The sequence below is a fragment of the Megachile rotundata genome, chromosome 4 (genome assembly GCF_050947335.1).
Source record: "Megachile rotundata isolate GNS110a chromosome 4, iyMegRotu1, whole genome shotgun sequence".
In the NCBI taxonomy this organism is placed as follows: domain Eukaryota; kingdom Metazoa; phylum Arthropoda; class Insecta; order Hymenoptera; family Megachilidae; genus Megachile; species Megachile rotundata.
In genome coordinates, this window is record NC_134986.1 from 1,099,127 (window position 1) to 1,113,984 (window position 14,858).

At 33.2% G+C, this 14,858-nt stretch overlaps 2 protein-coding genes across 5 annotated transcripts in view; one reads left to right on the forward strand and one right to left on the reverse strand.

Moving 5' to 3' along the window:
• The window catches only part of LOC100883803 (SLIT-ROBO Rho GTPase-activating protein 1), a 117,548-nt gene that overhangs the window by 89,617 nt on the left and 13,073 nt on the right, over positions 1-14,858 (reverse strand). The window contains exon 2 of one of the 4 annotated variants that reach the window (XM_076531271.1): positions 3-964. The exons of the other annotated variants lie outside the window; for them this stretch is intronic. Coding sequence (XP_076387386.1) covers positions 3-21 — 19 coding nt within the window. The 5' untranslated portion in view covers positions 22-964. The remainder of the gene's footprint in view (positions 1-2; positions 965-14,858) is intronic. 4 annotated transcript variants of the gene reach the window in all.
• Positions 1-14,858, forward strand: part of LOC100883135 (intraflagellar transport protein 74 homolog) — a 53,872-nt gene that overhangs the window by 20,397 nt on the left and 18,617 nt on the right. The window lies entirely within an intron of this gene.

Here is a 14,858-nt window from a genome sequence, read left to right on the forward strand (position 1 = left end):
ACAAGGATCGAAGAACTTCATTTTTCTAGCAAAATTTTGCCGAACTTTTATCCCCTTATTGGTTTTACTCTACGTCAAACTCCTCTCTTCGATGCTCGGCTCTCTCCTTTCTTTTCGAACATGCGTGTGCATCCACACGCACACTTTCTTCTGTTTTTATCCCTGTATCGCTCGCTCGTTTTATCTCTCACCAACGAGGTTACTCTTCTTTCTTCCGTTTTTTATTCTCTTCCTTTCAACCGAGGCTTCCCCCGCGGTAGCCCATTCTAATGACCACTCTCATCATAGCAATAAAATGAAACACTGTCCTAAGCGATTGCACATTCGACACACAAACACGTTGCACGCAACGCACTCTCGATCGACCACTACGGCCGTGAAAGCAGCAGTTCTCTTCTCGAACTAACTGAAATCCATTACCATCCGAACGGTACAGCGAACCGACGTACTCTGTTAACACGAAAAACGGAGGGGGTTGAGCAAGAGACTATCCAGCGCAGCCTGGGGAAATAAAGGCGCGGCGGTGTAGAAAAGTTAAGAATGACAAGAAAAAGGAAACGAAGGCAGAAGGTAGTCGCCTTCTCTCGTTGCTCCTGCGTCCAGAGGGTGGCTGGTCGGCTGGCTGGGATCGAACTAGATGGCTCGTCGCCAGGCAACCGGATTTTCTTTCTCTCTCTATCAAGCCTCCCTCCCTTTACGCTCGTTCTCTCTTTGTCCAGCTCTCCCTTTCTCTCCCTGTTTCTCCGTCTCGGTTTCGTACCGGTGCTGGTGCTCTTCTCGTATCCGCCACTAACCTCCGCGCCCCACCTTCTCGCCCAGCTCTCTGTTGCTCTCTCTTCTTCCCATCAGAGCCGCAATACACCGGTTCCTCTTTTGCCAACTTGCCACCCCCTGCATCCTCCGGAACGCAGAGGATTCTCTTGTACCTTGGCCGATGACTTTAGGCCGACTGCACACCGATGCGCTGCGCCACCAAAATATATTGGATGAAACTTTTTAAAAAGTCACACTACACAATCGTTATGAAAAAAAAAAAACAAAGAAAAATTCTGTCAGTGGATTCCTTTATTCCGACCTTACTATAATTATTAAAGTGCCTTCAATTGTTTTTCACTTAACTGTTATTGTACATAAATTATGCATTTCTAATCATTTGCATAGTAGATTATCACATATATGTACACGATCGGTCGTGTCAAAAGGACTAACGTGGCGTGGCAATTCGATACGAGGTTAATCCGATGAAGTACCTTCAGCCCCGTATCTTGCACTGGGGACGTACTTTATGAAGAATTTGCAGAAGATGAAGAAATGTAAATGAAAATCTTTAATTGTGATATTCGATATCTGAACTACAGATAAATGTCTCAGGGATCAACTGCAAACACTTCATTTAGAATCGAGGATACCTGAAATACGGAAGATACGCTTGTTGGAAGCGAAATAGGCGTTTATTCTATTTCTTGACGCGTGTTGTTTTCTCCATTGCAAAACACTGGCACATCTTCAAAACAATTCTCACAACAGATACGACAATTCTAAGATATCAGCGAATCCCAGTCGTTATAGACGTAGGAAAAAAGAGAAAAGTCGAAGTTGTTAAGCCAAATAGCAGAGAACTTTCTACGTTGAAAGCGTTTCACTTGCAATCGGAAAAAGGGGACGGGTCTGTAGAAAACTGATTACCAAAGAAACTCCACCTCCCGATGCACCATTTCGAAATCAACTGAATCGCGTAATACCGTTGTGGAAGCATCGAGCGGAAAGTATATCGCGCATCCAAGTGAAAGAGAGAGACGATCATTTGCCGAGAGGGAAAGAGTTAATGAGAGGCCAAGTGAGAAAGAGACGTCACCAGAAAGAGATGAAACAATCGTAATAAAGCAAGTGGAACGGTGCAAAAGAGATGGCCGCATATGCTGGTAGGGGAATCAATGAGTTACTCGCGCTACGGCTTTTGTTTCTCTCCTCGGCCCCTCCGCTCGAATATACTCTGTACCGCCGGGGCTCCCATCGTGATGTCCTATATAGACTCATCCAACCCTCGAAGCGTGACCGTGACTGTGACTCTGATCAAACCGAGTGCACGTGTCCACCGTGTGTACGGTACTCCCTGTGCGATTCTGTTCTTCTTCGTCCTGCCACTCTATGACTCGTCTCTCCACGTGGAATCGCGTCATTCTTCCTTTCGTGGCCATTATTTAGTGCAACAACACACGAGCTAATAAACATCATAACTTTTGGCAAGCCCTTCGACGATCTCTTCAAAACTAATAAAATGCTGGATTTAACAAGTTCAGATCGTATTTACCTCCCATCTGATAAAATATGGATCTATTTTAACACCTTTTTTATTTTTTTAATTACCTTTACATTTGTAAACATCTTTATGGAGTTCTGACCACATTTTAGAGCGAGTATACATCGATTATAGGTTAACGAAATTCATAACAAAAAATATTTTCATAATGTCGGCAAAGTTGGACTTGCTATAATTTTTACTCAATACTAAAGATTAGATTTTTTAGTAAATTGGAAATGATCGACCTTCTTAATTGTCTTACAGTATTTATCGTTCCGAATCCAAAATAATCAGTTTTAATTTTTGACGTATATTGGATCAATACTGGAAAAATGTTTTACAAGAACAAGTTTAATTTATTTATACAAATATTTATGCTTAAACTACATCACTGTACATTGCACTATATATTTATAAAAAAAAAGGTGAGATAGCCCACAACAGCTGCACAAGAAAAAGAAACAAATATAAAGCAGTAAAACATGAAAATACAATGAAAAAAGAATAAAATGTATTTGTGTTTGGAAAACTACTAAACATTTCGAATGCACTGGAACAAAAAATAAAATATGGTATTCAAAATGAGTAGAAGCCAATAGGACGCCACCTAATCCATCAAATATGTTAAAAATGCTGAATTTTATGTATGATTTATTTTTAACCTGGCGGACTTTCAAACTTAAAACTTGTATTTTTTAATTCTATTCGTCAAATATTATCAGAATATGTAAAAAGCCGATAACAACATTTAGATTCCTTCAATAAAGTTTACCTCAAATAATCGATACATATGTGTATGTATAATACCATACTCCTACAATATGATTCGAAAATGGAAAAGATTTCGTCTAATTTTAAAATTAAATAATGTATCCTAAAAAGCATTCAGAATAGTAGTAATCTATCTAAAGCAAAAAATTTTACAAATATTTAATTCCATACTATAAAAAATGATGCCTTTTAGGCCATGTAACAAACACTAATGCGTTATACATTATTCATTGTGTAATGCTCAAATACAATTGCGAGATATAAAGATTAGGATCAAAGACTGTGAAGGCTAGGTCCTACGAGTAAGAAATATGGGAAGTTAAAAATCGAAAATCGTCCATAATCATTTATCATTTAGTGTACCCTAACATGTCAAACACAATAAAAATATTTTGTACGTGTTCAGAGGATGGCTTAGTGAATGTACTTCCAAATATCTTGCATATTTTAGGTACCGTATTGTTATTACAATATGGGCGTAGCATTCCATTGTGGAAACTGCATTTCTACAGGTAGGAATAGTAATGCACTTTTATTTACTTCTTTCAGACATACTATTTTGTTGTCTATTGTTTCTGTTTTACTGAGTTTACGAAATATAATCTAAATTGTTTAAGATGATCCATACTCTAATACATTTGACCTCCCATATCAGATATCTTACTGTACATTAAGCATAGATATGTATTTTAAAGCTGTTCGCAAATGGTTCAAAATCTATATTCTATAAATTAGGACACGATTCTTTGTCAAGAAAATGTAGGCGGCAGAAAATAATAGATTTTTTTTGAGAAAGCAGGACATATAATTTAAGATACTTGGAAAAAAATCAGACGATGAGAATATTTTGCTAGAACAGAAAGCGCTTTCATTTAAACCTTTAAATGTCACGGTTCATCACTAAAGGTGCACTCCACAGTGGCACGAATTTTTCATTACTGGTATATGTATACGGACAAAATGAGAGGAACCCTTCTCAAGCGCCCTCTCGTAAGAGAAAATAAATACAATACAATGGTATATGTATATGTTACATTATCTAGTCATTGTCGACATTAATTGACTAATGTTATTACAATGGGAAAATACTTTAGTTGAACTAATTAATGCTTACTTTAACAGACGAAATGCAGCTAATGTTCAAAAAATCGTTTAGTTATTATTTTTTTCCACTGCGATGCAATGTGAAACAAATTGTTGCTAGCTTTTAAACCAAAGTAACGGTAAATGAACTTTTCACAAATTTTTTTTAGAAATCTTAATGCATCAAGTAACAAGGAAAAGCGTCATTGCAAAAAACAAATCTACTTATAAGAGGACACAGATATATTGTAAGATAAACAAATAAATTTATTCATCTTACAAATAGATTTACTTTTTTTTTAACAATGGCAGATTTTAATAATTTTTGTATGACTGACAGTTACCATTGTCTTTGGTAATTTTTTAAAAATATTTATACTCTCATCGATGCAGTGTCAATTACAACAAAGCCTATTTGTTACAGAATTTTATTGTAAACACAAACAAACCTATTTGACAAGAAAATGAGTTTATACAAAATAAATCTATACTTCTTTTGCAATAAATTTGTTTGTTACATATGTATATTTAACTAACAAAGAAATAGACTAGTGTTGGATTTGCTATCTACTTGTCGGTTTTTGAAACACAAATGCTTCTTATAATGTATTTAAATATGGCATATTCTATTACTATGTGTCCACTACAACACTGCTTTTTTCAAGTATATTTTTGTATCATATTTATTTCAAGTAAACTATATTTCAATATGGTATATTTTACTATCATGTATTTACTAATCAAAACAACTGATATTTATCTAAGTTCATGCAACGGAGTATAAGTGATAATGACGATATATCGAAAGGTAATGTAAATAATTGAGTGCATCATACTTTTAACATTAGAACTACTAATCAGTAAAAATGACTGATTTCAAATTTTGCATTTTATATTACAAAATTTTATTGCTGTGTTTTTGTTGAAATATTTGTCATATTTTGTTGAGGTAAAGAATGGTTGCGTGTGTATGTTAGTTGATGTTTCAGTATTTACTTATTTAATTTTCAATTTTATTTTTAATTTAAATAAAAATGTTTTAACACTAGTAGTTTTAATGTTATAAAAACGATCGTATAGTGGATATGTATGTAATAGTAGAATATGTCATATTAAAATTTGTTATTCTATTTGTGTCATGATAACCTATAAGTACCAAGGATTTATTTATTTGTACTTCCTCCAGAAAATTAGCAAAAGCTTGTTTCATATCATATTGTGATGACAAAAATTAACAAGTACAACGCGTTGTAGTAACTTTTTACAACAGCCACCTGATATTTCCATTGGTTTATTTCGCTCATTAAGCATCTTCAAACTACGAATTTATACGTACATATACGAAATATTAGGTTGGGGAATAAGTTCGTGGCGTTTTGACATTTTCTTTTTTTTACAGCGACATTTTACAATTTGCAAGGGGTTATAATATTCATTCGATAGAGCTCTTTCTGCTGTACAAAACTATGTTAATCGTTTTTTTCAGTAGTTTCATTCGTTATTACTATTGAGGCTTAGAAATGGAATATCCAGGAGGTAAAAATTAGCACTTTCGACACCTGCTCTTCTTCGCTTTCTATCGCGGCCAAAAAGCTGCTGAAGCAGCCCGGGATATTTGCAATTTATACGGAGAAGGTGTCATAGGTGAGTCAACAGCACAGAAATGGTTTGCAAAATTCAAAAATGGCGACTTTAACGTCGAAAACCCGCCCCGCAGCGGAAGACCTTCTGAGTTCGACGATGAGCGTCTCCGAGAACTTGTGAAGTAGGTTGGTCTTCAAACTAGTCGTGAATTGGTCGAAAAAATGAACTATGATCACAAAACTATTCTCAATCATTTCCATTCAATGGGATTTGTCGAAAAATTGGGAGCCTGGGTGCCTCACGAAGTGAACGCTACGAACTTATTGCCCAACCTTAGGTTGAATTTTGCAAACCATTTCCGTGCTGTCGACTCACCTATGACACCTTCTCCGTATACATTGCAAATATCCCGGCCTGTTTCAGCAACTTTTCACAACTTTTCACAACTTTCTGGCCGCGATGAAAAGCGAAGAAGAGCAGGTGTCGAAAATGCTGCTTTTTACATTCTTGATATTCCATTTCTGAGCCTCAATAGTAATGACGAATGAATCTACTGAAAAAAACGATTAACACAGTTTTGTAGAGCAAAAAGAGCTCTATCCAATGAATATTATAACCCCTTGCAAATTGCAAAATGTCGCTGTAAAAAAAAGAAAATGCCAAAACGTCACGAACTTATTCCCCAACCTAATACATTGTGTAAAAAGAGGTTATATACGTACTCAATAGGTAGTTTTTGCGTACTTGATCTACATTTCTAATTTTAATGACGTGTAATTAATGTTTACAATAACTAGGTAGTATGCATATCCCCCAGTTAAAGTTGGGGCCACACTTCCATTTTTCCACTCAAACTGAAACACCCAGTTAATACTCTACTCTTACTTACCCTTACCCATCATTACCAACTGAATCCTCGTATTAATGGAATTTTCCACGTTAACATTAAGATATACATGTATCATAAATCATAACCGTTATTTGGAAAAAACATTTTACACGTTACAAAGAATATAATGTCCTTCGTAACTTGAGCATTTCGAATACCTTGCTTACTTCTTATGATAGAAAAAAATATCAGAGGGAAACATTATTTTGTTCAAAGAAACGAATATTGTGACGATTAAAAAATTTTTCTGCTGAAAACTTCATTTTTTCTCGTTTTTCAAGGAATTTTTTTTTAACGAAAAAGCATTATTTCGTTACCATGAGATAATATCCGAGGTTAAGAAGAATCCAGCGACCTATAATCTTCACATGACTTTGAGTACAAAAAATTCACAAAAAATACATAATTGATGAACAGAGTGAAATAACTAATAGAAAGATTAACGAAGAAAATTTTATCATAACAAGTTCTCGAAATGATGATCTGCAGAATGCCACAGTTTATACATTTAGATTCTTTTTTTTTAAGAGAAATAATATAAGTGAACAAGTTAGAAGAAACGCCGAAGACGTTAAACGTTTGTATTTTCTGTTAGTTATTTCACGTAAAAGTCATAGAATTATATGTCATTGGATTTGTCTTAACTCCAATAATTTATATCATAATGATGAAAACATGTTATCCTATTTAAAAAAATGACTTTGAAATCTCAAAAAAGATGACCTCAAGAATTGTCAACTTTCTTAATCATAATTTGCTTCTTTCAACAAAACAATACTTTCCTCTGATATTTTTCTCTATCATAAGAAGCAAGCAAGATATTCATGATGATCAAGTCAGATGTATGTAAAATGATACATTTTGAAGATTATTATTTTGCTGTGTACTTATTTTTTACATGGTGGATCTTTTTATATGAGGAAGTTTCCCTACAGATGATTTTTCATGCATATTACTGGTATTCCTCCAATATGATAACGTATAGAAATCCACGGAGACTGTCTGCTTTCGCTGTCTGCATTTTGTGTATTTTGTGCAGTCTCGATGGGATAGTGTGGTAAGTCATCAGTGATGGAACTAGTCAAGTTTGTATGGCCCTTTCCATAATTTTTCTGCCCTTACAATTCCTACAGCATTAAGGGGGGCAATACCTTTAGACCGATGAAAATAAGCTGATTTTTGTGAATTTTTTTGTATAGAATATCTTTGTTTTGCGTTTTTGAAATTTCAGGTATAATTTATTATAACTATTGTGTATTATACAATATTTTTTGTTTTTAAATACATTTAAAAATGGCGGAATTATAACAGTCCTTCCTGGAAGTGTTTGGGCGCGTCTCGTGAATCGGTGTGGGTTCTAGCTTTAGATATATTGGTCTGAAGCAAGTTTGCAGACAATATTTCGAAAACTAACATTCACAGTTAGTAGATGAACCTCAGAAATGTGCAAAATGTGTAAAATTAAAGTAATGGCACGCTTTTAAAGAAAAACTTTGAATTTTACTAAAAATTTTTGCAATATTTTGCAATAAAAAAGGACTTTAATGTTCAATTTATTTCATAAATTTAGGTTCATATGTTAGATAGTATTGTCATGGATATGTACAAAAAATTTGAGCGCGATTGATAAACTAGTTTTTGAGTTATCAGCCACACCAATTTTAAGAACGTAGTTTTGAGAAAAACACGATTAAAGTTTCAGTCCTCCGCACTGAACGCGTGTACGAGGTGTGACACAACAGTAACGAGACTAGTCCAATAAATCATTCTACCTGCAGAATCAGTTCTCCGTGACATTATCACCTTCAAAGTAGTCCCCTTCAGCATTCACACACTTATGCATTCGGCGCTGCTATTGCTGGTAACAATTCTGGAACGAGGTTTTTGGAAGTCCTTTCGGACGATTCTCCGTTTTTGCCTGAACCTCTTCAACTGAGGTGAAATGGGTTCCCTTTAAGCAAAATTTAATTTTAGGAAATAAAAAAAAGTCGCATGAAGCCAAATCAGGCGAATAAGGAGGATTCCCTATCACAATAATAATTTTGCTGGTCAGAAACTGCTTGACAGATAGTGCCGTGTGAGCGGGTGCTTTTGTAACGTCCCTGGGGAAAACTTTTTTTCTTTCTACCGGCATCATCGCGACAATCTTATATCCATCGATTAGAATAGTCAATTATCGACCATAGTTGCCAATTATCGACAGTACATTAGGTATCTATTACCATATCTATCAAATTCGACAGTCGGTAATCATAATATATATATATTATCATTTACATTAATTATCTTATAATTTTGAGTTAGAGTAGGTAATATTTTCCGCGAAAATAACTGAACATTAAGTTTGAATCATTAAAACAAAATTATGTATTATTTTATTTTATTTTCTAATAAATAGTTTGTACGAGAAATTTCCGTTACGCTATGATGTGCCTACGTGCCGCGATACTCGCCAGAAATCCTTGAGATCAGCGCTAATCCTAGAAAAGGATAGCGATACTATTTCTATTTTCGGCATTTTTGGACATTAAATTAATTAATTAATTAAATCAATTTATATACGTAAAATCAACCAGTGTTAAACTACTCATGGCCGGAACCACCTCTGATGGTTCTCGCCTCTGATAGAAAAGGACAGAAAATGTATTTTTCGTTAAAACACCATTAGAGTACCATTTTAGTATCGAAACGATAGCCAGAAATTAAAGAGCGACATTTAAATCATAATTAAACCGTTCGATTTTATAATTAATGTATAATAACGAAGTTATATGAAAATTTAGATATTCTGACGTCACAGAAATTCCAGGAATTCGGCGAACCTGCGAGTATAAAAGGGCGAGCGAAACCCATCTAAGCAGCAGAACAGTCTTCGAAGTCGAACTACTTACAACTCTCTGATAAGGAACAATTTTCGCTGTTAAAGGGCCAACAGATTCTTAATACTTGACTGGTCAAGCGGGTGTTTGCCATTCGGGTACTTGGTCGCTGGGTCGTTTAGTAGCCAGTGAACAACAGGCTCCCCGTTTAAGCGATCTTGTAACCGGAACTCCGTCAGGAAAGTGCGATACTTTGCGCCAGAAAAGATTAAAACATCGAGCGAAAAGCCCACAGTTACTCGTACTTGATTTTAGTCAAATTGCTGACGTGCCAGCGAGGGCAGTCTAGCAATTACAATTTCATAATTAGAGTCAAGTTTGATTTGCTACCCTGTTGGACGTATATTGTTCATCTGACTCTGGATCGTTGGGTCGTTTAGTAGCCAGTGAACAACAGGCTCCCCAATTAAGCGATCTGGTTTTGGGTGTCAGTGTGCGCTTTGACAAAAAGGGTCATGGACATTAGTTGTCGAGTCAAATCACAAGAGTAATTGTTCCGAATCATAATAATTCATTAGATTCAGATAATTTTTGGTAACTTGAATTAATAAAAGAATACTGTTCTCACTTAGCGTCTTTTCCGTAGTCGACTACACCGCGTTAGATAGTAGAATAAATCTGTCTAATTTTTGCGAAAGCGTATTTAGGTGCGTTTAGAGAATTTCACTTAGGTCGAATTCCTCGCGGCGGTAGATTGCGGAACGTTTAACATTATTAACTTTATAAAATTTCATTTATATAAATCTAGATACCGAATTGCTCTTAGATTATAGCGTCGAACACAAAAATCGTGCATCAAATTTAGTTAATATTACGAATGCGAAGTTTGCTTTATCAGAGACCCGATTCAGATACGGTCCAATATAAAGTATTACATAGCGAGTTTCATATCGTTAAATTCACAATTATCAATTACATATTGTTTAATTTATCAAATTATATTACTATTATTATTTCAAGATCTATTTAGTTTCTCTATTCTAATTAATCAATTATAATCTATATACTTTTCTTTATTTGTTGTTATTGTTATTTGTTAGTTTTATTTCTTTTTAATGAATAAATTTAATTGTTGAAAGATATTGATCTTTGGATTTCAATCCTTAACCGCGCACCACACGAATCCCACAATCTTAATTTGTAGAATCGAGTCGTTTAGAGGTAAAAGCCGCTCTTTACCTTTTAGCGCTTGTAACTAGCTGAACTTAGGTTCCAGGGTTGTTACACTTTGTCCCGGAGCAACAGCCATCCATCGCTTCACAACTGTGGCCTTTTTTTCCTAATTTTTTCACAAAGTCTTTTTAGTATTTCAATGTAATAGTGTTATTTAACAGTCTGACCACTGGGAAACCACTCAATCATTACAATTCCATTAATGTCGAATTTTGATTTTGACATGCGTTCTTTTTTGGATTTTGGGGATCCTGAAGACTTCCATTGCATCGACTGGCGCTTACTTTGTGAGTCATAGGTAAAAATACATGTCTCATCACATGTTACAAAAGATTTCAACAAATTTTACAAGAAACTTGATGTTTATTCGCTGTTCGGTTTTTACGTTAGACATTTTTCCGGCAGAATGCAGTTGCACGTGTTCACTAAATAACGCAATATTTCCAAATGGTATGACCGATTCAATCGAAATTGGCAACATGGATAGAGGAGGTATGTGGGATGATGCCACAAAAACAATTGCTGCTAATTCCATTGTTTTTTCAAGTTACAGACCTAGTCTCGTTACTTTTGTGTCACACCTCGTATATCCGTGGCGCTAATCGGCCATAACTTCAAAAGGGATTCGTATTTCACTTTAAAATTTTGAGACAATATTTTTAAGATGTTACACTAACATTTTATAGAAAAACAAAATTTTGTAATTTTTTAAGATTCTAAAGGTATTGCCCCTCTTAAAACAATATAGTGAGAACGTACACTCGACAAGAAATCTGACTTTCTTACAAATGATGAAAAACCTCTTACGTGTTTCTACTTAAATTTTATAGGTTTCTAAGTGTCTAGACCGAGAAATCCGTAAACTCCTAAACTCTTATACTCAAGTATTCTAAAATTTTCATATCCTTCAATCCCTACATTCCTGGAGCGCCAAATTTCTAGCTCCATGAATTCCTATGCCCTTCAATGTCTGTAATACTCGCAAATACCTAAATTTCTGTATCCATAGATCCCGAATAACTATAACTCCAAATTCCTGTATCCCGAAATCTGTAAATTCCAACTAACTCGAAAATCACATTTCTTGAGTTGTATAATTTTAAAATATATGTAAGACATATTATTTTATGATAAAATGATAATATACAGAACGTAACTCGTCTAGTAATGCAGTCAAAAACAAGATAATACAACATGAAAAGATAAGTAAAATAAGTAAGAAAAAAATGAATGAATTCAAAGGGTATAGCCGGATAAGATAGTCAAATGTGCCCTTGAGTCAAATCAAAAACTTAATACGTCAGACGGTAGGATATCCAAAAAAAACATCTCATATCAAGTTTCAGCCTCCTATCTCATCCATGGGGGTAGTAAAAGGGAAAAAACGAAATTCCGGTTTTGACCCATTTTGCCTATTTAATTTCGTAAAAAAATTTTGAAAAAATTCCGAGACATTGACTGAGACATGTTCTCGTAGCGCATATTATAGAATTTTTTCAGATTTTTTGATAGTAAATTGTAGTTGTAAAATATGAAAAAATAAAAAAAATCCGAAAAAATGCGATTTTTTTATGAAGATGTCGAAGCACTACTTTTATATTAATGTAGTAGTTACATATTAGCAGAACTGATATTTCCTACTTTTTTTAGATTTTTCGATGATATGCGACGTAGTTAAAAAAATGAAAAACCGATATATTCCTTCAAAACAGTACTTTCCACTTTGAATTTGCGTGCACTCGGTTACCTTTATTCATTAATTACCTAATATAATAACCACGAATAAAGAACGTAAAAAATATACTTTTCTAAAATTTTTGTTTTATTTTAATAAATTTTTTACATAATTTTACTGTCTGCAGTAGACAATTTTTTAAATTATGTAAGAAGATTGTATCGACAGTTCTTGCCTTTTTAATTGAGATTTTAAATGGTCAATGTTTAAGATAAGTAATTTTAATTTTAATTTTCTGACAGTGATGTAAGGGTTTAAAAGAATTGAAATAATAATACATTGTGGAAAATATTAAGCAACGAAGGGTGGGGAGTTGGAAACATAAAATCTTATGGATTCCTGTACCGAAGAGATAGTTTTTAGTAAACCTATAAGTTTATTGGTTCATTGTTAATTGCGTGGAATATTCTGTACATTATTTTTTAGTCACATTAGTTGCATTGTTTTCTTTTTATACGTTTCAATTTTTATTTTGATAAAACAAAGTAGTGCATGTTTCATTTCTATGTATTGCTTCTATGTATCTATCTTGAAGTTAGGAAAGAAAAGTATATGACTTTTTATAAACTCTGGTAAAAGTACACTTTTTGCTATTTATGCATCATTTTAATTTTAAGATTTTGTACTTGGAAAGTATTAATTGGAAATCTATTGCCCTTTTTTAAGAAATTAATAAAAATATAATGAAAGTATCTTGAACTTCATTTGAAAATTAAGTCAAAAAATGAAAAGACATCAAAATATATTAAACAAGCCGTAAAATACATAATTTGATCAGCTTGATACTTTTTCAGATTTTTAAATTTAAAAATTGGTATATAACTTCGGTGGATGATATTCTTATTTATTAATATTATTTTTAATTATGTTTATCACTTTCTAATGTTATGTAATTATTATTAACCGTGTCGTATTCCGATCGTAATAATTACATAAACATACAAAGTATTACGTTTCTAGTATTCAAATATTATGTCTAGTAAATGATAAATGCATTGTGTAATTAAACATATACAAGGTGATTCACCTAACTTTATCATCCTTAATTATTATATTATGTATAAAAATACAAAGAAACATGCTTTGAAATGAAATTATTTAACATTGCTTAACATTAACAAAAATTAGCAGTAGGTACATGACACATTTTGAATTTAGAAGTAAGAGATTTTATACAAACATCTGATATATTCTGCGAATCGTTGTCTTTTTTTTCATAAAATCTTAATACTTTTTTTGTTGAATGTTCACAAGAGTTTATCTGTGTTAGAAGAAATATACAATTTCAAATAAAAAAATGTGTATTTGTACTTCTTTTCTTTTTTGCTTAACGGAACTGTATACTTTTTTTACGTAAATCAATTCTTCAAAACATTTTACGTAAAAAATGTTAAGGTACAATCTAAAGGGAATAAGTTTACAAGGTATTTTAAACTTAAAAATGAGATATTTCCTATACAAATTTAAATGACATGAATTTTCAATTTAAAAAATTTTTTAAATGTTGCACACTAATATTTTTGTATGTAGAATATTTCAAAGATTAAAGCCATTTATAAGAGAAAATACTTCGCAGGACTACATATTAAAAAAAGAAAAAGGATCTTCAAATGATATCTGACCCCATCACCTAAGTACTTTTGCGCTTGAAACATCATAACTTTTGTTAAACATATTTTTGAGTATCTAAATAATCTCTTATGAAATTTTACAGTAATCGAAACTATTACTGATGTATAAATCTGCCCTAGATGTAAAAGGGACATACTAATCGACATTTCTGCATCGGAAATAACTATTTTAGCTTGACACGAATTTGATGGGTCAATGAAGATTTTCGAGTAAGTGCACAGTAAAAAGGCCAAGTGGTACTGAATTTGCACGCTTATCTAGACGAAGGTCGAAACTCCGAATGATCTGTGGCTTTAAAATAGCAGTGCTACGTAACGATCACATGCATAGAAGGTTCACTTTTAGAATAGTCACACGCTGAATGAACTTCATCTGCTATGCTTATCTAGCGATTCTTGTTTCCTATAAAAGCTAGTGCCCAAAATAATATTAACAATGATTTTGCGCCGCCTCCGAAAAGGTTGAAATGTATTTAATATACTATCTAACGAGTAAATAGGTTTCATTCGTATCTGTTACGTAATTGTATGATTGAATGAAATAGAAATTACTTCATTAAGAAATAGAAATTATTTAATACTTTTTAGTGCATTTCGAAGTCGGCGTATTTTTTTTCTTAAAATTATTTTATTTCACGCTTTTTAGTGGAATGGGGAGAATTGTACAGGATACTGTGAGACAGTTTTTCCGGGCTTTTTTTTTGTCTACGTAAATGCCATGAACATAATTAAGTAAAAGACAACATGGATATTCGTTTTTCAATTTTTTTTTTCGCTAATATATCAAAAACTAAAGCTTTGCATCAATTAT